We start from the raw sequence: 22,696 nt of genomic DNA, 5'->3' as shown, positions 1-22,696 counted from the left end.
AAGAGGCTGTGAAGTACATTTTAATATCCCACCTTAGTGAAATGACTGACAGGAGGGTACCTGTGTGGGGCAGTTCTTTTACAGTGAGGGTGATATTGGACTGTAGGTAGCAACATCCAGGCATTTGATAACCATTGCAGAGCATTAGCCAAAATGATCAGTGAGCTCACATATCAAATGCAGGAGAAGTGTCCCATGGGACTTGCCTTTGACAGTAGTTCTGGAACTTAGCACTCCGTAATGTGGTGTATACATCCCAGGTGTATCAATAAACAAAAGAGAAACAGTGGCTCCTTCCCTGAATGGTACAGTATTCCTGCTTCCCTTTGTCTGTATTGCTGTGTGCTCTTGCAGAAATAAATTAACTTAGCTCTGTCCTGGTCGTTAAAGTGAGTTGTAATAAATCACAGGCTTTGACACTTCACCTTTCAGTTGGAGAAAAGCATAATCAATCTGAATTTAGATGGGCTAATAAAACAGTGCAATATCCTGGGATAAATATGCTGTCAGATGTAAAGAAAACTTAGGAGGTGAATAACCTCAGCCTGAGAATGCTCTAGTAAAATGGAAAGGCCTCTGTATGGTACAGTGAAACAAAAATTAATGTCCTTCCAGGGATGATTTATTTGCTCATCTGCTTTTAAGAACTGTCTGGACTAAATCGCATAGATGGTTAGTGGCTTCAATTGAGACCTTGAGCTCCTTAGTAGGAAGGAAGATGTTAACACAGTGATGCATTTGCCAGGACCAGGAAGGCTGTGGCCCTTGGTTAGTGCCATTTTGTGTTGTGTGTGTTCATCTGGGGGTGAATGTGGTCATGATCACACACTGTCCCACTTGTCTTCTCCATGCTTCAGGTCTGAGCTGCTCTCTCAGAGGATGGAGATAGGCTGACTGGCGTTAGATTACATTCCTGAATGTCATATGGAGCAGATCAATGTCATTGGAGCAGATTGTGCAGACAGCTCCCTGCCCAGTATTCCTGAAGGTCTCAGATATAAGCAGGAATCAGGCTCAGAACTAGATACATTTTTCTGGCACAGGCAGCCTGTTCTCATTCTCGTGGGACCTCACTTGGAGTGCTGTGTGCAGTTCTGGTGTCCTCACCATAAAAAGGACATGGAACTGTTGGAACAAGTCCAGAGGAGGCCACAAGGATGATCAGGGGACTGGAGCACCTCCCATATGAAGACAGGCTGAGAAAATTGGGGCTGTTCAGCCTGGAGAAGAGAAGGCTGCGTGGAGACCTCATAGCAGCCTTCCAGTATCTGAAGAGGGCCTACAGGGATGTGAGGGAGGGACTATTCATTAGGGGCTGTAGTGATAGGACAAGGGGTAATGGGTTAAAACTTAAACGGGAAGTTTAGATTGGATATAAGGAAAAAGTTCTTTACTATAAGGGTGGTGAGGTACTGGAATGGGTTGCCAAGGAAGTTGTAAATGCTCCATCCCTGGCAGTGTTTAAGGCTGGACTGGACAGAGCCTTGGGTAACATGGTTTAGTGTGAGGTGTCCCTCCCCATGGCAGGAGGGTTGGAACTGAATGGTCTTATGGTCCCTTCCAACCCTAACTATTCTATGATTCTACCTTAACTGCTTTTCTTGAGTATGGGGTCCTGCAGCCATTTCCTCTCCATTATCCCAGTCAGGATTCATGACTACTATGCAGTAGGGAAGGCAGCAGGCTGTCCTGTCAGACTGTAGGCTTGGTTACTGAAACCAGCTTTCTGTTTACCTTTTTCAGCTGTACCATTTACAATGCAGTAGCTGGGAGTGCTGGGGGAGGAGAGCCAAGGTGGTGCTGACATAATACATATTGAGATGATCATATTATGTCAGCACTACCAAGCATTTTTTGCCTGATCTTCATGGAACTGTATCTGTACATGCTGTGCAAGTGAATTTAATGTTAAACACCTGAACAACAAAGGTGTGCCCAAGTTAAGGCTAACAGCTGTAGGGTTCAGCTCAGAGACTCCAGACAGCTCTGTTGCCAAGAAGCAGGCTCATGGGCTGAATGCTGTGTGTATGAGTCCCATTTTCTGAGATTCAGTGATTGCTTGTATGGTTCCTGTATGTTTCACGCAGTTCAGCTGTTCTGTTGCTAATGCAGATACAAGGCTGCCACCCTTTAGGAAATAAGTAGTTATGGACTGACTCATAAGTTTGATTTTAGGTATGCATCTTTTATATGCAACCTTAGTTTTTCAAACAAGGAGAGCAGAAGTGCCAGAAGATCTGTGCTTTTGGAAATAGGGCCCTGGCTCTAGGATCCCATGTGTTTAAAACCTTGCCCTTAAATGTATGTTGCTCAAATGTTTGTGTGCTAGATGGGGGTTACATAGCCACATGCATTCTTTAAACAGGATATTACTCACAGGTGCCTATCAGATGAGAGTCTGTCTGCTTTATTCAGTTCTCTAATCAGGACATACTTCATCTGAACAGTACTTTATTAGTCTGTTTCCCAAGGCACCAGTTTAGCATAATGGTATTAAATAGCAGTGACTTCTGCCAAATTGGGGCAGAAAGGTAATGTGTGTGCTTTTTCCCTCGCAGGACCTGGTCTGCTCAAGCTCTGTGGAGGTGGCTTGGAAGGTGTTGATGACTCTAAAGATCTTCCTGGAAAGCTATGACCATGTACTTGTCTGTGACCTCCTCCGGAGTAGGTTCCTACAGATTCTGCAGCAGGTGTTGGTAGAGAGCAGCTCAGTGTCCTTACAAGGTGACTGCCCTCTGTCACTTGGTCTTGCTTTAAGATCAATTAGCAGGGTCGATGGCTGAAGGGATGCACTTTAGGATAAAGTGTTTTTGAAGTGCTGACATAACTTCCGTACGTATCTGCATGAGGAAATTTATGGATGGGACTGCACTGATTTAGTTTCCTTTTCCAGAGATTCTTACTTTGAATTGAGAAAGTATTTTTCTAATTTAAGTTGTTCTGGCTTCAAACTGTGGTTGTTAAACCAAGGCAAGGTTCTCTTATATTGCCTTAAGTGTTCAAGTGGACAGTTGTGCTGGTCAATCTTCCAGCTTGAGTGGGGACTTAACTAGTGACTGAAAGACATCCTACTTTTTGCCTCTTCTCTGTGCAAAACAGCTTGGTGTGCCTGAGTACACTCAAGGAACGAAGGTTGTTTGAATCATTCATGATATTGATCCCCAAACAGGAATTGTAGCATCAGCAGATCCCATAATTCTGTTCAATTTCTCAAAGAGAGCAGGGTTGTGACTGGATGAAATCTCCTGTTTCCCCTGCTAGCCCTGGCTGTGGAGTTGGAACTGTTGTCCCACTGTGAAAGGTGCTCTGCAAAGCACCTTGTGAGCTTGAACTGAAACAGGGAGCAGTGCTAGGGTGTCCTTGACTCTCCTAAGATGGGGGCCCAGAACACCTTTTCCTTGTTCCTGCGGCAGGCACAGGCACTTCTAACAGCTCTGCTCTGTTTGGGGTGTTTTGTCATGCAGCAGTTAGGATGGAGGCAATAAGAGTGAAAGTGGTTTTGCCTTACAACATCAGTAGGCTGGAGAAGAGGGTGGGATTTAAAGCAGGAGTGTGGTGGAGCTTGAGGTTACAGGGTTATGGATTAAGAAGGTCATACTGGTGTCTTTGGTATTTTGCACATTTGGACACTTGTGGTGTCCTTTTGTCGCTGACCATGGGGTGCCAGGGGTTGTGGGGAGGCAGATTGTCTGTTTCCTATTGTGGAAGTCAGACCTATTCCTCCAAACAGCTGCTGGTGGAGAGAGGACACTGGGCTAGAAGAGCAAGATTACAGCCCATCTGCTGACACTAATATCCCCAGCTCCAGTTCATACTGCACCTTGAATTTGTTAACTGAGTTCCTGATAGCCCCATCAGAAAGTCAAACACCAGATGTACTCTGGAGACACAACTTCCTTGTCATGTCCTTGTCTTCTTTCCAGCATGCAGGCAGCTCTCTGGGTGGTCTGGGGCAGGTAAGGAGGTCTCCATCTGTATTTGAACAGTAGCCTGCTCTTAGACAAGAAGGTGGCCCAACAATGAGACTCCATCAAGAGTATGTTAACATTAAAGACACCTGTAAATGTTTCTTCTTCAAAACTGCAAACTCCTGAACTTTTGTGAAATAATTTTTTTGGAGGTAATATATATATAATATTTCAGTTTAGAGTTCACTGCCAAGCTAAGCTGTCTGTACCCTTCTTAGCTAACAGGAACCTGCCTGTTTTGCTGAGCCTCCTTTTCCTGGTGCAGCTGCGAAGCAAGGGTGTAAGGGAGCTGGACAGCACAGACTTCAAGCTGCTTCACCAGGGTGAGTCTGTGCATCCATCTTCTTCCAGAGGTCTTTGATCTGTGTTTGTTAATTGTTCCATAAGATTATACAGGGCTGGCCCTTTGTCCTTTGACAGCAAGTGTGCTTTGTGTTACAGTTACGGCTGCTTTGAAATACTTTCATAGCCAGAGCATTGCAAAGAGCCTGGTTACCAGCTCAGCCAGCAAAACGCGGGTTCCCTTCCTCTTGCTTTTACAATACATTTGTGGTCTGGAATCTCTCAAGCTGGCAAAAGCATTCCCCTGGCCATGACATGATTTCAGAGTCTGTGGCTATTGCTGACTTGGCACGTAACAGTATTGCTTATGTGCTTCCTGAATCATCCCTCTCCATCCACACTTGCTAACATGCTCCTGTGGGGTTCTGACAGGCCACAGGGGTCACCTTTGAACTTGGGCTTGCTCTGGAGTTCAAGTCCAGAGTATATGGGTCTCAACCAGCCACAGGACTTTCCCACTCCATTCCAGAGACCTAGAAGTGCAAGTTGTGTTTGTTTCTTCACCATACCATGACCTGCTGTCTCATCTAGTGGTCTTCACTTGGTAACTTCTTCCTTCTTATTTGCCTATTGGAGGTTCATGTAGGCTGTGAAAAAAGAATCCAGAGGAAGTTCAGCTGATCTGTCCTCTCATCCCTTCCCTGCTCTGACAAATTGATCTCTCCAGCAGGCTTTGAAGGACTATCCCCTTCAATTTAAAATGTTCTGTGTCTTGGGACTGCTGTGTTGACCTTGTAAAGGAGCAGTGTTCTTCAGACATTCATTAGTCATGGAAACTGGGGGTGTGGAAAAGCCATGTCTGCTTTTTACCAGCCTTTTTAGCTGCTGTGATTTCAGAGAGCTCAGCTGCTCCCAGGAGTCACAAACTCCTTTTGCGCTGGCTTTCTGGTCTGTATTCTATAGCACGACTTTCTCTCTGCCCCAGCCACCCCCTTCCAGCCCTGCTTAGCTCCCCAGGCTGTGTTCTTCAGTGGCAGGTGTGCAGGGCACTCTTCTCTGATGATGCCTATGTGGAACCAGCTTGTAGATGGAGGGGATATGGGGAGGTGTGTTGATATGTGGGTTTTGAGAGTTGTTTACTCAGACTGTAAGCCCCTCAAAAGATCTCCCATGACAGTGTTGCTGAGCCCTGCAGTCCTGGCTTTCCTTCCCAAACTCACACTAAATGTTGTTCCTAAGTATCTAGTGCATAAAACAAACATGGTGCGCTTATTCCTAGTGTGAGCAGGGTTGGTAAGAGTGGAGGAGCACAGCATTCCGTCCCAGTGCCCATTCCCCAGTCTGGTCACCATGTGAGAGGCACATGGCTGTTTATGGTTGACCTAATATTAGGATCAAATTCACTCTGTGGGAACAGGTATCTTATAGTCTATTGCTCTTGGATTCCCAACATGATGTATGCCTTTTGATTTGCCCTTTTCGATTCCCCCCTCCCCACTGTCATCCTCCACTGCAGCATCCAGTCTAAAGCAAACACTCTAAGGCAGATACCAGTTACTTTGTGTGTATCATGCTCTGTTTATTTTCACTTCAGGTTTTGTGGCTCTTTTATGAGCCCTATTCTCACTGACCAACTGTTTTCTTGTGCTGAGATGCCCTGTTATACTGGTGTCTGTGTTATGCACATTCTTTCATTTGCAGTCAGTAATCTCTGTGGGAAATGCAGGCCAAGGGACACTGACCTCCTGCAGCCATCCTTGAACTTTCTGTACTGGAGCCTTCATCAGACAACACCTGGTAGTCAACAGAGAGGTAAGGCAAGATTGTATTGATTGTTAAATTAATCTGAGTGAGGTTGCAGCTGGGCAATCAGACACTGTGTTCTAACTGTCTCAAGAGGTGAGGTGGATTTCTCCTTTTCCAGACACAGCATTAAAGTTAATAAAGACCATCTTGTATTTGGGATGAAGGTTTTTAGCTTGAGGGTTTTGGTTTGGTTTTTTGCTGCCTTGTGATGATTGAGGAATTGGCTGCTGAAAGACAAAACCAGTGTATTTTTCTTATTCATAAAACACAGCAGTGGGGCTTTGGTGCCTTGTTTGAAATGTCCTGGTATTGCCAAGATTCAAAAAACCTGACAATAATAGAGAACAGCTCTAACCAACCTTCCAGCTGTGTTAGCTGAAGGCTGGTCATTTTATTAGGTGGCTGAACAGTCACTTGTGCTGTGGGAAATGAACACCTTACATTAAGGTTTTTTTTACATTTACATAAAGCTGGACAGCCTTACTCTGATGAGCTGAGTCTGCCTTGCTGCAGCGAGGGTGTGCTGTGCCCTTTTCCTCTGCTTGTCAAGCTGGTTTAACCTGTGCCATCCCCTCAGCTGCTCTGATTGTCTCTCTCCCATGCAGCAGTGGCTGTGCTGCTCTCCAACGTGCCCTTGCTCGATCTGCTGCAGAAAGTTTTGGAATGCACCTGGTTGCGGTCCCCTCTCTCTGAACCTGCTGCTTACCTCTCACCTGAGGATGCCTTGCTGTGCTCTGGGTGGCTGCTGCTTGCATCCCTCCTACTTTCTCAGCATCGCTACAATACTGAGGTTAGCACCACTCCAGTGCTCATATCCAGGGAATAGCTAAACCTTAAAACCTCAATTTAAAGAAATCTTAATTACCAGAGGAAAGTGGTTTGCTTCAGCCTGGAATCTGCTTGCCTTGGTTGCTCTTTTGGTTTTGTCCACAAGTTATTCCCTGCTGCACTTCTCCAGCAGGACTGGAAGCCAGCATGTTGCTGAAGGCTGAAACCCAAATCATTGGAGAGTTAGAGGGAGGCAGGAATCCTGGGGGAAAAAGCGCATACCCAGCCCTCCTGATTCAGGACAGAACAAAATGCATGTTAAAGCCTTTCTCAAGGGAAGCCTGGGGGTGGGAGACACAGTTCCCATGTTGTAAACTACTTCTTTGATACTGAAATGAACAAAAATGGAACAATCACAACCCAAACCTATTACTGGCAAGAAAGTGTTCAATATTAGCAAGCTGTTACAAATGTGGGCAGCTGTCATTGTATTACATGCTTTGCAGTCCCTCAGGAGAGCTGAGCTAAGCTGGAGTTGTCAGCTGATACTGGAATTACAACTTTAAGGGAAGCACTTTCTTGTGCCAACACAAGGGGAAAATGTTTATTGTTGAAATATCTACCCAGGCCTCTATCCCTCTTGCTGACTGGCTGTGTGGCTAAGGTACAGTTGAGTTTGGTTATGGCTGTTCTACTACTCCTTGTGCTTGGCAGCTATGTGCAGGGAGTAGTGAGAGTGAGACAGACAAACAAACTGCACTGTGGTTTGGAAGCTGTCGGAGCTGGCAGCAAGTGGTGAGTGAAACTTCAGGGCCCACAGACATAAATCTCCCTCCTGGGTCAGACTTCTGAAACCCTGAATCTGTTCCCTTGTTTTAGAGTGGTCATCATGAGGTAGCATCTAAGGAGTGAATGTATCTGTACTGGAGTTTTTCACCTGGTCCAAACCAGCACCATTTTTTCTCTTCTCTTTTGTTCTTGTCTAGGTTCACCAGACACTCTCTATAGACCTAACAAAAGTCCTGAATGAAGTAATCTTCAGGAATAAGAAGCCAATCCTGCTGTTAGGTATTTTTCACATGTTACAGGGTTTGACTGGAAGCAGTTGCTAGTACCATGTTGCAACAAGGGGGAACTGGTGACTATAAATGGGGTGGTGGAGGTGCTGGTGGGAATCTGGAAGCTTTGGTCCATTTAGTTGTGGGAGTCTGTAACTGGTGCTGGGAAAAGGCAAAAGTCTGGAGTTCTGAGTTTGGACCAATCTTCCTTGGAGGTTGTTAATGACATCTGGAACGAAGTGTGAACTGGAATGGTGTCTTACAGGGAGGAGATGAACAAAGGGTTGCCATTCCTGTCTGCAGCTGCCAGCAGCTGCTGGGCAACTCTGGTGGGCCTTAAGCCCAGATTTTCTCTTTACGCTCTCCCATACTGTTGCACAGGCACCAACACACAGGGTAGGGGAGAGGAAATCATTGATACAAACTAATAAGCGGCTCCCTGTCTAGTGAGCATCATGCAGTTCCTGAGAGCTGTTCTGCGACAGAACTTCTCCTCCCTGCTGGTGATCATTGGTCAAAGCACAGCCCAGGCTACTACACAACCACAGCCACCATCACTGCAGGATGCTGCCTTGCACCCCCTCATCCCACAGCAGATCTTCTTGCTTGTTGCCAGTCTGCAGAACCTTCTGGTACATGTCCAGCTGAAGGTATATAGCATAGACTTTCAGAACACCAGTATTGGGCTTCAAGCAGGTACACTAACCTGAGGAGAAACCACCCTGTTGCAGAACCTAAGGGGCTGCCTGTTTAGGTTTCTTTTTTCCCCTTTTGCTTGCATTTTCCACCCCGTACAGATATGTGATGAGGAGGAGGGAAAATGTTCTTGCTGCAGCATGGTGCAGTGAGAAAGAAGGTAAATCAAGCTATGCAGTACTCCCTGCTGCTGAACCGGATAGCTGAAATTCTGTGTACTAATGATCTCTATTTTCCCGTCTCCTGCTCTGCAGGGATGCCACATCCACAGGGACAGAGGTGGGGAAAGTGTAACAAATCCCAGTCCCTCCCCCACTCCCCTGGCAAGGTGCTTTTTGGGGTAGTACATCAGTTTACATTTAACTCTCTCAAGTGATGTTGTGCTCACATCTTTATTCTTTGGAGGCTGTTACTTTATTTTGTTTTAATCTCAGAATAAGTAGTTGTGCCTTTGCCTGGTTCCTTGACATGACAGATCATTTGCAGTGCGTTGTGAAGGAGATGAAAGGTGTTATTTTCCTGTGCTGCATGCTCTTCAGATCCTGCCACTTAATGAATTTGCCTCTTGCAATGGCTGTTGATTGTTTGGGGGGGTTATTTTCTTCTTTTTTACCCTGTCTTGGTATTCCAGAAAGACTTGCTGCTCTCTCAAGCCGTGGTTGCCTGCCTGGAAACTCTAGTGGAATACCTGTATGAGAAGAACCAGGACGTTGGTAAAGTCTTCCTGTTCTTTCTTCTCCTGGGTTTCCCTCCTGCAGTTATTTTGAGCTCTTTGATCTCCATCCAGTAGCACCCTGGAGCAGATGCTTAATGAATTTATGCCCAATAAGAAAAATGATTTGTATGCCTAAAGTTAATCATGTGCTGTGTAGGATGAAATCACAATGGCTAGCTCCCCTGCAGGCATGAGCCATCGCTTTGGTTCTGGACACCCAGATGCTTTCCAGAAGGAAAATAGTCATTCCCTGCTAAGAGTGAAAGGTCTAGGAATGGAAGGAGTATAGGAATAGGCTGTAAATTCCAGACCAATTGTAGCAAACATTCAGACCATAAATATAGGGGAGGTAGGATCTGAATATGATGTGTCTTCCACACCAACCACGTTGGTCACATTTTGGCCCTTAGGGAGGGGAGAATAGGACACTAGGCAGCCTTAGGGAATGAAAGCTGGAAATTCTAGATTTCCAGGGACAAATTCAGACCTTGGTTTCCGGAGTCCGTGTCAGACCTGAGGTATACCACATTGGGAATATAACGTAGTATGATAGCGCCGTGCAGTTGGTGGGGAGAATAGACTCTTCTGCTTATTTTCAGCCTCCTGTCACAAGGTCCAGGTGCTGGCTTTGACCTTAAAACAAAGTTCTCTGTACCCTGACCTGTTCAGTTATTTAAACATTAAGAGAGCAGGAGATGGAGTGAATGAACACCTGACAAAAGGGATACTGGTGGAAGAGAAAAATAATAGAATCTCAGACTGGTTTGGGTTGGAAGGGACCTTAAAGCTCATCCAGTTCCAGTCCCCTGCCGTGGGCAGGGACACCTTCCACTAGAGCAGCTTGCTCCAAGCCCCGTCCAACCTGACCTTGAACACTGCCAGGGATGGGGCAACCACAGCTTCTCTGGACAACCTGTGCCAGGGCCTCAGCACCCTTATTTATTCCTAATATCTAATCTAAATCCCCCCTCTGTCAGTTTAAATCCATTCCCCCTTGTCCTGTCACCACATGCCTTTGTAAAAAGCCTCTTTCCAGATTACTTGTAGCCCTTTTAGGCACTGGAAGCTGCTCTAAGGTCTCCCTGGAGCCTTCTCTTCGCCAGGCTGAACAAGTCCAACTCTCTGAGCCTGTGTCCATAGTGGAAGTGGTTGAATGAAGATGTGATGCTGCAGATAAATGACAGGCAGGAGCTGAAGGGAGGCTATTAAAGGGCTAGATTTAAAAAAAAAAAAAAAAAAAAAGTGCCATATTCTGGGGACGTTCTGCTGATTTGGGATCAAATTAATGAAATGCTGCTTCAGCAAGGGCTGAACCTCACACTTTGGCTGCTTAAATGCTTTCTGTAGTGCAGAAGATTGCAACAGCGGTAACAGAAGTCTCCTTATTCCAAGCAGAATAAGGGTCATAGCTATGTTTGACTGAAAAAAATGAGAACACTGGAAAGAGCATGGCCTGGACTCTGCCTCCAGGAGTTGTCTCATTTGAGGCTTTCTAAAACACTGTCTAGGTCCAGAGATTTTTCCAGATGTGCAGAGCAGGTTCAGTGCACAGTGCTGGTTCTTTCTCATTTCCACCCACAAAAAGATACCCCCCAACATTTTACATGATTTTTTAGAGTTGTTTCTCCCATAGGAAAGAGTTTTGTACTGATAATAGGGATGTTATGTGACTGTCAGTGGCAAAGGGACTTTCTAAAACTAAGGTGAGTTGCCACGGTTGAACACGTCAGCTGACCTGTTGTAGCTGTCCATCCCTCCTATCTGCAATAAATACAAGGTAATAACACTTAACTTTAGTGTTCAGTGAGACTTTATGCTGTTACAGACAGTGACCTTGAGCCTTAATCTCTGTCCATCAGACACATTCTTTATTAAGAACTTTTTCTCTACTGCTTGTTTGCATTGCAACCATCAGCCTGTCTTGTCCCCCTAGTGTGCACTCTGATGCAGGTACAAGCTCGGTTTGTGTTAAAGGCTTTTCTTCATTCCCCAAAGGGTATTCTGCAGCTAAATAAAACCAGTGGTCAGGAAACTTGTCCTCATATTGAAACCAGTGGGTATTATTTTTAAAACCGTGGGCTAAAGATATCCCCTAAGTATTTTATGACATGCACCCCAGGAGAAGGTTTCTCTTCCTCGACCAGCACAAAGATGGACAAAATATACTGTCTGCTGTACAAAGCTTTTAAACTTTTGTCCTCAATACTAATTTTTTTGCCCAGAGAGTGCCAGATTAACAATCAAGAACAGAGCAAAATATCCCCTTAGTGTTTCACAGCATGGGGTCTAGAAGAGAAACTTTGGGGTCAGTGTTGAAAACTGTCCTTACCCGGGTTCAAGCCTGTCACTTGGCTGATTTTAAAGCTGTCTTTGATTGGCTGCTTCTTCTCTCCTAGCTCTACATGTGGCTTCCCAGCCCTGGCATCGATTCCTGCTTTTCACACTACTCGACGGGGGCCAGAAGTCCTTTCTGCAGCCAGAAGTGCTCAGGCTGATGACGTTGGTGAGCAGGGAAGGGCAAGCAGTTCTCCATTTTCCCCACGATGTTGGTACAGTGCATGTGGATCAGTTACTGGAACTCACCCCCTATGCACACACAAGTCTCAGATACTGCTGGGGCTTTGTCTGGCGCTGTATTTATGCCCCATAATAATGAGACTTTGAAGTGAACTTCCCTTCCACACCCTACAGAAACTGACTGTTTGTAGCACTCATTTATAATGCCTAGGACCCCTGGGGAGGAGAGGGGAAACCTGCAGAGAGCATGCAACTGCTGGGACCAGTCAGGGAGCGTGCTGCAGCTCTCTGGAGAGCAGATTCTGCTCAGCCTCACAGCTTGTCTCCCCGTCTTTGGCCTCACAGATCTGACTTCTTAGGGCAGAGAGTTACCACGATGTACTACCCTGCTGTAAGCGGGGCCTGCGAGCAAGAGAGGGAATGTGGTCCTACCCAGCAGAAATATGGAAGTAAAGCCCTCATGGTAGTGGATGAGAGGAATGGGTTATTAATGTGAACCTTCCCCCTCCAAATACAAGATGGGTCTATGAATATTTGCTATTCTTATTTCACTTTTAAAAAGTTACCTGGTTAATTTCAGTTCTTTACTGACCTAAATCAAAATATATGTGGTAATAAATCAGAGCACCAACAACACAGGTATTTGCTCTGCTTCTATGAGAAGTGGGGTAAAAATCAGGCCAGGGGTTAAGGTCCTGCAACATCTCATTAAATATAAGAGGTCTTTCCAAGGACCTGAGTCACTGTTGGAGTCTGTAGATCTTTCACTATTTAATGCCTCTATTTTTCTCTTTTGTTCAAGTTTCTGAGATATAAAAGCAGCAATATTATTTCTCAAAAAGAAATTAGCCAGATTCTCGAGGAGGCAGCAGAAGCCAACTTGGCAGAGTTGCCTGAGGCCACATCTAGTGCTCTTCGCCTCTTCCTTTGTCAGGTAAAGAGCAGTGACTACCTAGGAAAATTAAAAGGGAATCCCTAGGGGCTTGCTTTAGCCTTTGATGTAGAGCCATAAACTTCCTTTTGAGGAGGTTATAGTAAGATGAAGAGGAGTCCTGCAGCTGCTTGCTTGGCCTACAGCCTTGAGGAGTGTCCAGAGGAATTGGAAAGCAAGTGATGCCAGCAGCTGCCTAAACTGTGTCATCAGATCGGGTGGCCCCTTAATTCTCCCCTGGATCAAAGTTTGAAGGTCTCATTGCTGTCTGTGGAGATGAGGGAGGGAGGGATGAAGGAACAAGCCCAACAGTCTGCTGTTGGTCTGGAAATCATTTTTTCTTCTGATTGCTCAGATTCAGACCAGTCAGTTCCAGGTGGAGCCAGCACAGGCAGGGACCATTCAGACCTTGCTGGAGCACCTTCTGGGACAGAGGACCACACCTCTAAAACATCAGGACATTGTGTATCCTTTGCTGGGCAAGATGCCTCTGGCAGGTGCTGGGAGAGGGGTAGGTGAGACAGAGGGAAGAGATACTTGATCTGCTTCTCCTTCCCTTGTTCCAGCTGAAAGCAAACAGAATTGGAAAAACTCAGAGTGATTGTTACACTTGGCTAGCTTTGGGATGAAAGACTTCATCATCCCCAAATTTGAGAGGACATTTGGGAAATAAGGAAACATTTGGGATGAAAGATGTGTTTCTGTGCTGGGATTGCATTCACCTGCCTGGCAGAGTGGCCTGATGAAAGGGAGCAGGCTGGGGAGTCTGGGACTTCAAAGCAGTAACAATCTGATATTGATTTCCCTGGGGATGAACAATTGCTTAACTCTGCGTGCTACCTGGTGCCAGTATGCCCATGGAGTCATGGAAACCCAAAGATGATTTGAGCACTTGCAAAGGACATTGAGCATTCAGAAACCACTGAGTTACCGAATTCTGTTCTGCTTGGCCTTAGAGTACCCTGCTAAGGACTGAATCCTCCTCTTCTCCAGGGGTGTAAGCAGGGGCTGTCCCCAGATTACTTGTGGAGAAAGACAGAGCCTGAGGCAGTATCTTTTTAGTTCTCAAACTGCTTTTGCCTTCCTCTTTTCATCACACCTCATTGCCTCAGACAGATGGTAGTGATGGAGGTGGCCGCAGCAGGGATTTCCTGTTGGGGTGGGGACTTCCTCCTCTGTGGGACACCTTCATCAGCCATGAGCAGGGGATGTGGTGGATGAGAAGTGTTTGTCATCTGTGAGGAGCAGCTTGTCCTTGTGCTTACCCCCAGTGTGATGCTACCGCTCTGTGGTGAGACACTTGGAGCACAGGTTGTCCAGGTGGGAGACCATCCAGCCCCGTGAACTTCCTCTCCACTGCATCTGCTTGTCTGCATGGGGGTGACAGAAGGTGAATGGGAGGTCACATTACATTGCTCAAGTTGCTTCCTGTTTCTCGCTTTTCTGATGAAGAAGCCTTCAAATCTCAGTTGTTAAGAAGGGGTTTGGATGTGCTGAACAGTCATGTTCTGAAAGTCAAAATCATCTGGTCAAAAATAAGCTTTGACATCAGTTTTGTGACAAAGGAACTTCCTTCAGGTTCACTGAAACACTGGTGTTTCTCCTATATGTTGGCAGTGGGGTGGGTGTTCCATGGCTTGGGGGAAGTTTGGTTTAGTAATTAAACCCTTCTATCAGCACCATGTCAAACATGGGGATTCCATGTGGAGTTTCAGCTATGCCTTCCCTTCAGTTTCCACTCATGCCATCAATGACAGATGCCTGGGAGGTGTGGCAGTGTCCCTGTCACACATTGGAGACTGAGATGAGAAGACGTGGTGCACCCAGCCAGACGAACAAGGCAAGAATGGAACAGGACACTCCATCCTGTCATTTATTTCCAGTGAGAAGCAGAGAGGAGATGGACAGAAGTCATGTGTAGCTCATCCTCAGAAAAAAAGTTTGTTGAAAATCGTTTATAAAGCCAAGTTACTGAGCTGCTGCTTCGTGTCCTTCTCTTTGTGGGATGCGGCTTAGTTGATGCTCTTCAGTTACCAGAGCACGGACCTGCCTGGTGCAAACGTTGCCGTCGGGGGATGCGAGTGCAGTGGAAGAGGCTCCCTGCTCACCCGCCTTAACTGGCGGTGCTGCGGGTTCCTCTGGACTGGCTAGGGGTGCTGGGGTGCTCGGTCAGACCCTCCGGCTGGGGTGCAGACGTGCTGGTTGTCCCACTGGGAAGAGGAGACTTCTTGCAGTTCACGGCTGGCCCCTCTGGCTACATCCGCGCACCGCCGCTTGCCTGTTGCGTCCCACCCTGTAAGTGCCCCACTGGGGCTTTAACTAACGCGGTTCCTGCCCCTGCAGAGCCGGGAGGAACCCTCCAGCCCCGGGTGAGGGGATACAGGGATGGGCCTCCCGGTTCCCTCCAGCCCCGTCGGGACCGGTGCCGGGGCGGGGCGGGAGCTGAGGAAGTGACACTGCGGGGCGGGGCGGGGAAGCGGCGGCAGCGGCATGGCAGCGCGGCGGGCGTGAGCGCCGCTCCCGGCACCGGTACCCGGTACCCGGCCCGCAGGTGAGGGGCCCGGCCGCACCGCTCCGCGTACGGAGCAGCGGGGAGCCCTGCCCTGGCCTGGCCTGCCCGGGGAGGGTCTCAGCGGGGCCGGGGGGGGCTGGGGCAGGCCCAGGGCTGCGCTGGGGCACGGCGAGCGGACAGGAGGTGACCGCAGCGCCCCGGGGACACCGCGGAGGGAGGGATGGGGGGAACCCGCCCGTGCAGCCAGGGTGGACAAGCCGCGGGTCCCGGCCGTTCTCCCCCCCCCCCCCCCCCCCCCCCCCCCCGAGGGCTCTGCCACTGCCGCCCCTCGCCCCGCGCTGGGGCTGTGTGAGGAGCACAGCGGAGGCAGCATCAGGAGGCAGCCCTCCTCTCCGTCCCGTCCCGTCCCGGGGGTTTGCACTCTGCGGTGTGCTGCCTGCTGCGGCCACTTGACACGGCTCTGTGTGGCTTCCCCACAGCGCTGCCAGGTTGTCTTGGCTAATCCCATTTCAACATCTCCATCCCCGTGTGGTTGCCGTTACTTTCAGCCATGCTTGAAAGAGAATCCCCATCTCGCTGTGCCCGCAGGGTGCTGCTGCTGACCCCCTCTTGCGGGGTGGGAGGCACGATCCGTGCCCGTTCTGGGTGGAAATCACAGCAGCTCGCTGGGTGCCTAACCCCAGCTGGCGTCCATGCCTGTGGTAGGTGAGCTGTGGGTTTAGTGGTAAAGGGACTTTGGAGGAAAGCAGGTGTAAACAGCTTGTTGTTTCACTGAAGCAGCTGGTTGTGTTAGATGTGTCCTAGCAGAAGTGGTCTGAGCAGCCTGCATTTCTCTTCCAAGGCTTTTGGTTCAGCTGTGGCAAGAGATTCATCCTCATCTGGTTGATGGAGGAGCTGCTCAGGGATGGATTTATGGGGCGGGGAGTTTTCATCCCTTGTTTGGCCCCAGCGTGCTCTTGGGGCGAGCTGCACAGTGCTTTTTCCCCTGCAGAGGGGAAAGGGTGTCCTGCAAATTGTTCCTCCTGGGAACTCAAGTGTGGGAGCATGGCTCTGCCTGGTGAGCTCATTAAGTGAATAAATCCCAGCGATGCTCGGCTCAGATGGGGCTCCTGCAGGAGAATTTATAAAGTCATTAAAACATTCTAATGGAAAACACATCTAAATTAAGAGGATGGGAGACAACGGAACAGACTGGTGGGCTTTCTGCTGACACAGCTGGCTGGCCAGGGCTGCAAGGGGAATGTTGGTGGGAACTCCTTCCCATCTATAGCATCAGGACAGGCCCTGGCTTCCTGGAGTGCTCTGGGAGCATCAGGCAGAGCCGGCTTTGGCAGGGATTGGTTTAGGGAGGGAAGAGAGAAGCAGCTCTGCCCTGTTTCTGTTCTGTCTTACCCCTCACGTGTGTGAAGACACGGGGGGAAAGCATGGAGGGGCATCTGCAAGAAGCTTTGGCATCCCTGTGCTTACCCAGTCCAGCCTCGAATGCCCTCTGCTACTAAAATGGGGTGAAACAGGCAAGGGCAGTGACAGGGCATGAACTCAAGCTGGTGCTATGTGGGACCTGCAGCCTCACTTTCCCTATGGATGGGGACAACAACTAGCTCCTATTTGATTGTCATGGGGCTGTTTCAGCCCTGACGGATGATGGCAGTAGCTATGATGTGAGAACAAGTGTCAGCAGGGAAAGGGGTCAGATGGAAAGGTGATGGGCAGCTGTATGGCATGGTTCACTGGTCCTCTTCTTCCAACCTGGTCCCCTGGCACGGCATGCAGGACTGCTGGAGAGGACTTTTAAAGCCATTAAAAACATCCTTACAGAGCACATTATCCATCCATCCTGTGTATCCGCTGTCATGTCTCTGGAAAAGCCCGTCTCGAGGCTGGGGGGCTGCCAAGCAGGCTGGTGGGATTCCAGCTCCAGCACCCAGCTGGCTGGCAGCTGCTCCAGCCTAGAGCTGTGCTTGGTAACCGGGGCACGCAGCCAGGCCGGCTCTTGCGGCCACGTGTTGGATGCGGGGCACACGGGGTCCCAGAGCAGTCACACTCTGTGCTTTGAGCTGATGCTCTTCCTCCTCTTGAGAGCCTGGGAGGGAGCGAGCAGCTGTGGGGGGCTCTGCAGAAGGGGGCACCCCCAGCCCCTCGCTGAGCCCTTGTATCATGGGTTTTGGCAGCGTGAAGCAGCTTCTTGGAAGCCGACCAGGCTGGTGGGTCCGGCAGAGCATCTGCCTGCCTGGGCTGGAGCATCAGTCCTCACAGCCTTGGCTTTGTGGCCTCCAGGGTGTCTGGAATATGCTGTAAGATGTCAGTGGATGGAGGGGACGGACCCCAGGCCTGCTGTGGGAGGCTTGTGCTGCTGCCCTGGCTCTGCACTGCGTCCAGAACACGGGGTGTGATGCTGAGCCTTTCTCTGTAGCGCTGGTTGTAGTTACTCTGATCTGTTCCCTTCCAGGGGTGCTGCCTGTTGCAAAGCACGACAGCAAAGTAATGCAGAGGGTTTCTTGTGTTCTCCTGATGATGTTTCCCTGCCTGTGCCGGGGGTACAAGGGCCCTTGGCTCAGCTCATTGGGAGCTGCCACTGCTCCTTGTGGGGCTGGGAGAGCAGCCAGTGCTGCAGCTTTGCCTCCTCCTGGGCCTGAGGCTGGACAGATTTGCAAGGAACCGCCTGGATCCGGTGTGACAAAGGGATTTGTTTGTGTTCAAGTGCTAGCACTGCAGAGAGAGGCTCGGCCAGGCAGGGGAGCTTGAGCTGAGGAGCGGGGCGGTGTCAGGGGGAGGGCAGTGCTGGTGGCCTTACACATCTGCCTCCCTCGGGAGCAGGAGGTGCCTGGGGGATGCTCTGAGAGCGCTGCTGCTGCTCCCGTAATTGCTGGTGGCCACTGCTTGGGAACAGCGTCCCTGTGCACAGGCTGCCCCGAGTCCCACCACCTGCAGGCTGAGGCACTGCTCTCTTTTACAGGGTCTAGGCTGTCCCAGCAAACAGGGTCCTCGCTCTCAAGGACCTTCTCTTGCAGCATCTCTTCTTTGTGTTGTCTGAGGGACGCCCCTGGCCAGGAGCAGCTCAGCCCGGCCCCATTCCTGCAGAAGGGAGGACGTGCATGGGGAGAGCTGCCACCAGGTCACCCGACTGCTGCTTGTTGGTGTGGGGCCTGCAGCTGTCACCCGGCTTGCAGCAAGGGGAAGGGTCCAGGTACCAGCACCCTGAGAGGTGGAGATGGCTGGGGTGGCCAGGCCGTCAAGGTGCTTGAAGGAGAAGTGGACTGGAGCCCCTTGGCAGCCCTCCTCCACCTGCGGCCCCGCTGCTGCAGCTGCTGGGCTGCTCGACTTGCAAACCCAGCAAAAAGCCAGTGTTATTTTTGGGAGAAGGGGTAGGGCTCCGCTTTTGTGCTGGGTCAGTGCTCAGCCAGGCCGCGGGGGCCCAGCCAACACTGGAGGCAGGCAGAGAGGAGGGCTGACTGCAGCATGGCCCTGTCACCCTCAAGTCCCTCATGGGGACAGGGGAGAGGCAGGCGAGGACCCTAGCACCAAGGGCAATGTGCTGTCGGCCTTGAGGGGCTCCTGTGGCTGGGGTAAGTCTCCTCACTGGGTTTGTTGGTCCATGCCATTGCAGGCTGCAGCGGCCGACATGGATCTTCTCTTCCTTTGCCCTGTCCTGCTGGTGCTCCTGCTGTCCCGGGGCAGCTTCACTGACCTGGAGAAACAGAGGCTGGACTCTGGCTTGGAGATCTGTATCCTTCTGCACAGCCTGCCCCTCCTGTCCTGTGGATGCACGGTGCCTGCTTGGGGCTGCAGGGAGAGGGGCAGAGACCACCGGAGGGGGGGACAGGATGGGGGGAGAGGGAGGACCCAGAACCACTGAGCAGTGGTCTCATTGTTCCTGGGTTTGCACACCAAGTGCCTGACTCCATGCAGGAGCAGAGATGGGTTTTTCAGTGGTGTTCTCCTGCGCACAGTACTTTTCCTGTCCGCTCCAGCATTCTGGGTGCTGAGCACGTCTCCCAGTCTGCTCTTGGGATGGCCAGCGGGGTGGCAGAGCATGCCTGTGCCTTGGGATCACTGGCTGGGATAACAGAGCTCGGTCTCCTCTGTGCCACAGGCACTTATTGCTCACGAGGAGGTGGGATAATGCAGGTCCTTCCTAGCACATGGCAGCATTCCCTGGTCAACAGGTGAAGTACGAGAAGATGTTTGTGTGCTTGTTGACACATGTATGGGGAAGGTGGGAAGTGATCTTCCCCCTCTGCTGTCAGCCAGTGTCTGGTGAGTGGAAAGCTCCCCATGAGCACCCAGTGTTCCACTGGGATGTCTGGGCACAGGGGCTCACTGGAAAACCGTGTTTCATCCTGGCTCAGGCACTGCCCCCATCCCTCAGGCACTCCATGGGGTGGTGCTGGGTACCTGGCTGAGGGAGATGGCAGGAGCGTGGTGGTGCCCTTGACGATGATGCAGATAAGAAGCTGTTTGAGGTGAAGCGCAAGGACCAGATGAACGCACTAAAGAATCTGATCGAGCTCAACGACATCAACCAGCAGTACAAAATCATTGACATCATGCTCAAGGGGCTCTTCAAAGTGAGGCACAGCACCCTGTGGGCTCGGTGTGCCGTGGGGCTGGGGAGGACTGGGGAGTTATGTGGGGTCAAAGAGAAGCGCTTGGTGGGATTTAGGTCCTGGAGGGAGGATGCTGTGGGGCTTCCAAGTGGGGCAGTTGAGGCAGCACCCTGGGGTACAGGGAAAGGCAGGCGGAATGGGGCAGTAACTGAGGGCTCTGGCAGGTGCTAGAGGACTCCCGGGCTGTGCTCATCGCTGCCGACGTGCCTCCCGATGGACCATTCCCTCAGGATGAGAAGATAAAGGATGGTACGTGTTCTCCTCTCCTTACCCCCTCTCCTTATCCCCTAGTGCTCTGGTGCACTGCTGCCATTCCTCCTGGGAGCCCTCTTTACCCAGACCAGACCTGGGCTGGTCCCTGTCCATCGGGGACCTCACTGCTGCTCTCTGACCTGGACAGCCTTGCCCGCACCAGTGGGATGGGGCTCGTGTGCCAATGGGGCTGGTGGCTCTCTCCACAGCATACTCCCACGTGGTGGAGAACACGGCCTTCTTTGGAGACGTCGTCCTGCGCTTCCCCAAGATTGTGCACCATTACTTTGACCGCAATTCCAACTGGAACAGCCTCATCCGCTGGGGCATTGGCTTCTGCAACCTGACAGGCGTGTTTGAGCAGGGACCCCACTCCCAGGTCCTGGGGCTGGTATGGCACCTGATCTCTTCTCTGCTGGTGGGGCTGGGGGGGGGGGAGGGGGGGAGGTTTTGGGGGTCTAAAGAGGGCATGGGGAGTATACCCGATATCTGAGGGTTGTCCTTGGGCTGAGAGATGAGGAAGATCATGGAGGCAGCTGGTGGGGAAAAAGAGACCATGGGGGGGGGGGGGGGAAGGGCAGGTGGGAGCCACCACTTCCTGATGCAGTCTCCCTTTGCTCTGCAGATGGCTCAGGAGCTGGGAATCAGTGAGAAATCACCCGATTACCGCAATCCCTTTAAAGTGGACCACTCTGAGGTAAGGTGGCAATGCCTCCTGCTCACCCCATGGGCTTCCCTGTTCCAGTTGGTGGCTCAGTGGGGAACGGCCAAGAACCCCATCACAGAGGAAGCACGGTTGAAACATGCCTGTCAAATTCCCCTGCTGGGCTGCGGCTGGCTTAGGGCACGTGCTGCCACCGCCTCCCTTCTGTGGCCCATGGGAATGTTGGGACTCCATTCCCCTTGTGCCATGTCCAACCTCAGGCCCCCTGGCACTGCTGGCTTCAGCGGGTTTAGGGTGGTTGTGCTTCCGGGAGGCTGTGGGGGCTCCCCTGTGCTGACCCCTCACTGTCACCCCACAGTTTTTCCCCAGCACCGACACCTTCCAGAAAGCACTGCGGGAGGAGGAGAAGCGGAGGAAGAAGGAGGAGAAGCGGAAGGAGATCCGCAAGGGCCCGCGCATCTCCCGCTCGCAGTCGGAGCTGTAGCTCCCTCTCAGCAGCCTCGTCCCAGTGCCCGGTGATCACTTTCCGTTTGTGCCGTGGGGTTTTGTTTTATTGCCTTTCTCTTTGGTTCAGCCGGGGCAGGGTGGCAGTGCTGGCGGGTTGCCCTGGTGGGACTGATGTGGAGTTCCCCTTCCCCAGAGCCAAAGCACAATTGGGAAGGCAGTGGGGCCATCCCCATGGCATGTGGGGAAGTAGAGTGAGGGGGAGCCAGGGGTTCCCCCCCTTTCCACAGCACGGCCCGCAGTGAACGTGCCTCCTCCGTCATGGTGGGTTGGGAGCGTGTCACACCAAACAGCCTCATGAGCAATGCTCATGGGGTGGTTCTTTTTTCGGTTAGACTGGTGATCTCATTGGCACCCCCACCCGGTTATACCTGGTCTCTGCCCAGTTGCTACCTCTGCCGGAGCTGCTCTCCCCTCTTCCCAGCGCCTGTTTCACCAAGCAACGTGTTTCATCCGTCAGCTGTCGTTGGAAAGGCTGACGGCATCAATTCCTGGCCCAGCCACATCCTGCTCTCCTGGGCGGGCATTCCCAGAAGGGAGGCAAGCATGCGGTGAATCTTTGGAAATGAGGAATTTCAGTTCTTTGCCTTCTTCGCCGCTGATGGGTATGCATAGTGCAAGTACTGCTGATGGTGACTGTGCTGGAGAGCCAGCCCTGAGCCCTGTGAGCCCATCCTCCCACCTGTAGTGTCTGGGCTGCAGGGGAATCAGAGGCAATGGCCTGGCCTTGGGACTGCACAACAGCCCTGTGCTCTCCCGTGGTTGCTGATGAACTGGCAGCAGACGAGGCTCTTGCAGAGGAACTGTCCTCGAAAAGCAGTTGCTCTGTGCCTGGCTGGGGCACCACGGCCTTTGGGAAGGGGGGAACATCCTGAATGTTTAAGCGCGGAGCCAGGTCTGTCTGGCCGGGGGTTGGCAACGGGTGCGTGTTTTGTTTTAATGGAATAAACTTGACTTTATTTTTTTTGTATTAAGTAAAAGAAGATTGGCTCTTGCTCCTGTTCCTGGTGAGAGCCGGAGTGTGCCTAAGGGCGGCGGGTCCCTGAGGAACTGCTGAGGGAAGGAGATGCCAGCGGGGCGGGACAATCCCCATCCTCTAAGCACCATCACCACCGCCTTCCACCTCGCCTTTATCCCCAAGCCCGGGAATGCGATCCATGTCCCGGCGGGTGTCCCGCAGGCAGAGGAGAGACCGCAACTCCGGGCCCGCTCCACGAGTGCCCGCAGCGTGTCACTTCCCGCCTTTGCCCATGCCCCCCTCATGAATATTCTAATAAGGGGGCGGAACACGATATGCTAATAGCAAGCTGCTGATCGTTGACGCACCATCACACCATGCGCCGCAGAGACCGCTGATTGGCCGGTGCCGACCTGGTCTCATTGAACAAACCGCGGGGGGCGTGGCGGTGGCGGAGC

At 51.0% G+C, this 22,696-nt stretch overlaps 1 protein-coding gene across 5 annotated transcripts in view; it reads left to right on the top strand.

The window, feature by feature from the left end:
* Window positions 1-22,555, top strand: part of LOC101870170 (coiled-coil domain-containing protein 134) — a 44,910-nt gene extending 22,355 nt beyond the window's left edge. Inside the window, exons 20-34 of one of the 5 annotated variants that reach the window (XM_034063198.1) lie at window positions 2,559-2,724; window positions 4,187-4,291; window positions 5,952-6,062; window positions 6,662-6,846; window positions 7,811-7,892; window positions 8,330-8,532; window positions 9,210-9,291; window positions 11,690-11,796; window positions 12,613-12,744; window positions 18,861-18,978; window positions 19,700-19,821; window positions 20,025-20,109; window positions 20,322-20,503; window positions 20,738-20,809; window positions 21,135-22,555. In XM_034063198.1, coding sequence (XP_033919089.1) covers window positions 2,559-2,724; window positions 4,187-4,291; window positions 5,952-6,062; window positions 6,662-6,846; window positions 7,811-7,892; window positions 8,330-8,532; window positions 9,210-9,291; window positions 11,690-11,796; window positions 12,613-12,744; window positions 18,861-18,978; window positions 19,700-19,821; window positions 20,025-20,109; window positions 20,322-20,503; window positions 20,738-20,809; window positions 21,135-21,260 — 1,878 coding nt within the window. In that variant the 3' untranslated portion in view covers window positions 21,261-22,555. Of the gene's footprint in view, window positions 1-2,558; window positions 2,725-4,186; window positions 4,292-5,951; window positions 6,063-6,661; window positions 6,847-7,810; window positions 7,893-8,329; window positions 8,533-9,209; window positions 9,292-11,689; window positions 11,797-12,612; window positions 12,745-15,213; window positions 15,293-18,209; window positions 18,369-18,415; window positions 18,441-18,860; window positions 18,979-19,699; window positions 19,822-20,024; window positions 20,110-20,321; window positions 20,504-20,737; window positions 20,810-21,134 lie in introns of those variants that run through there. The other 4 variants (XM_034063196.1, XM_034063195.1, XM_034063197.1 and 1 more) reach the window with 4 other exon arrangements.
* The last annotated feature ends 141 nt before the right edge of the window (window positions 22,556-22,696 follow it).

The sequence above is a fragment of the Melopsittacus undulatus genome, chromosome 5, assembly GCF_012275295.1.
Source record: "Melopsittacus undulatus isolate bMelUnd1 chromosome 5, bMelUnd1.mat.Z, whole genome shotgun sequence".
Lineage (NCBI taxonomy): Eukaryota > Metazoa > Chordata > Aves > Psittaciformes > Psittaculidae > Melopsittacus > Melopsittacus undulatus.
This window is presented reverse-complemented; position numbering and strand designations above follow the sequence as displayed.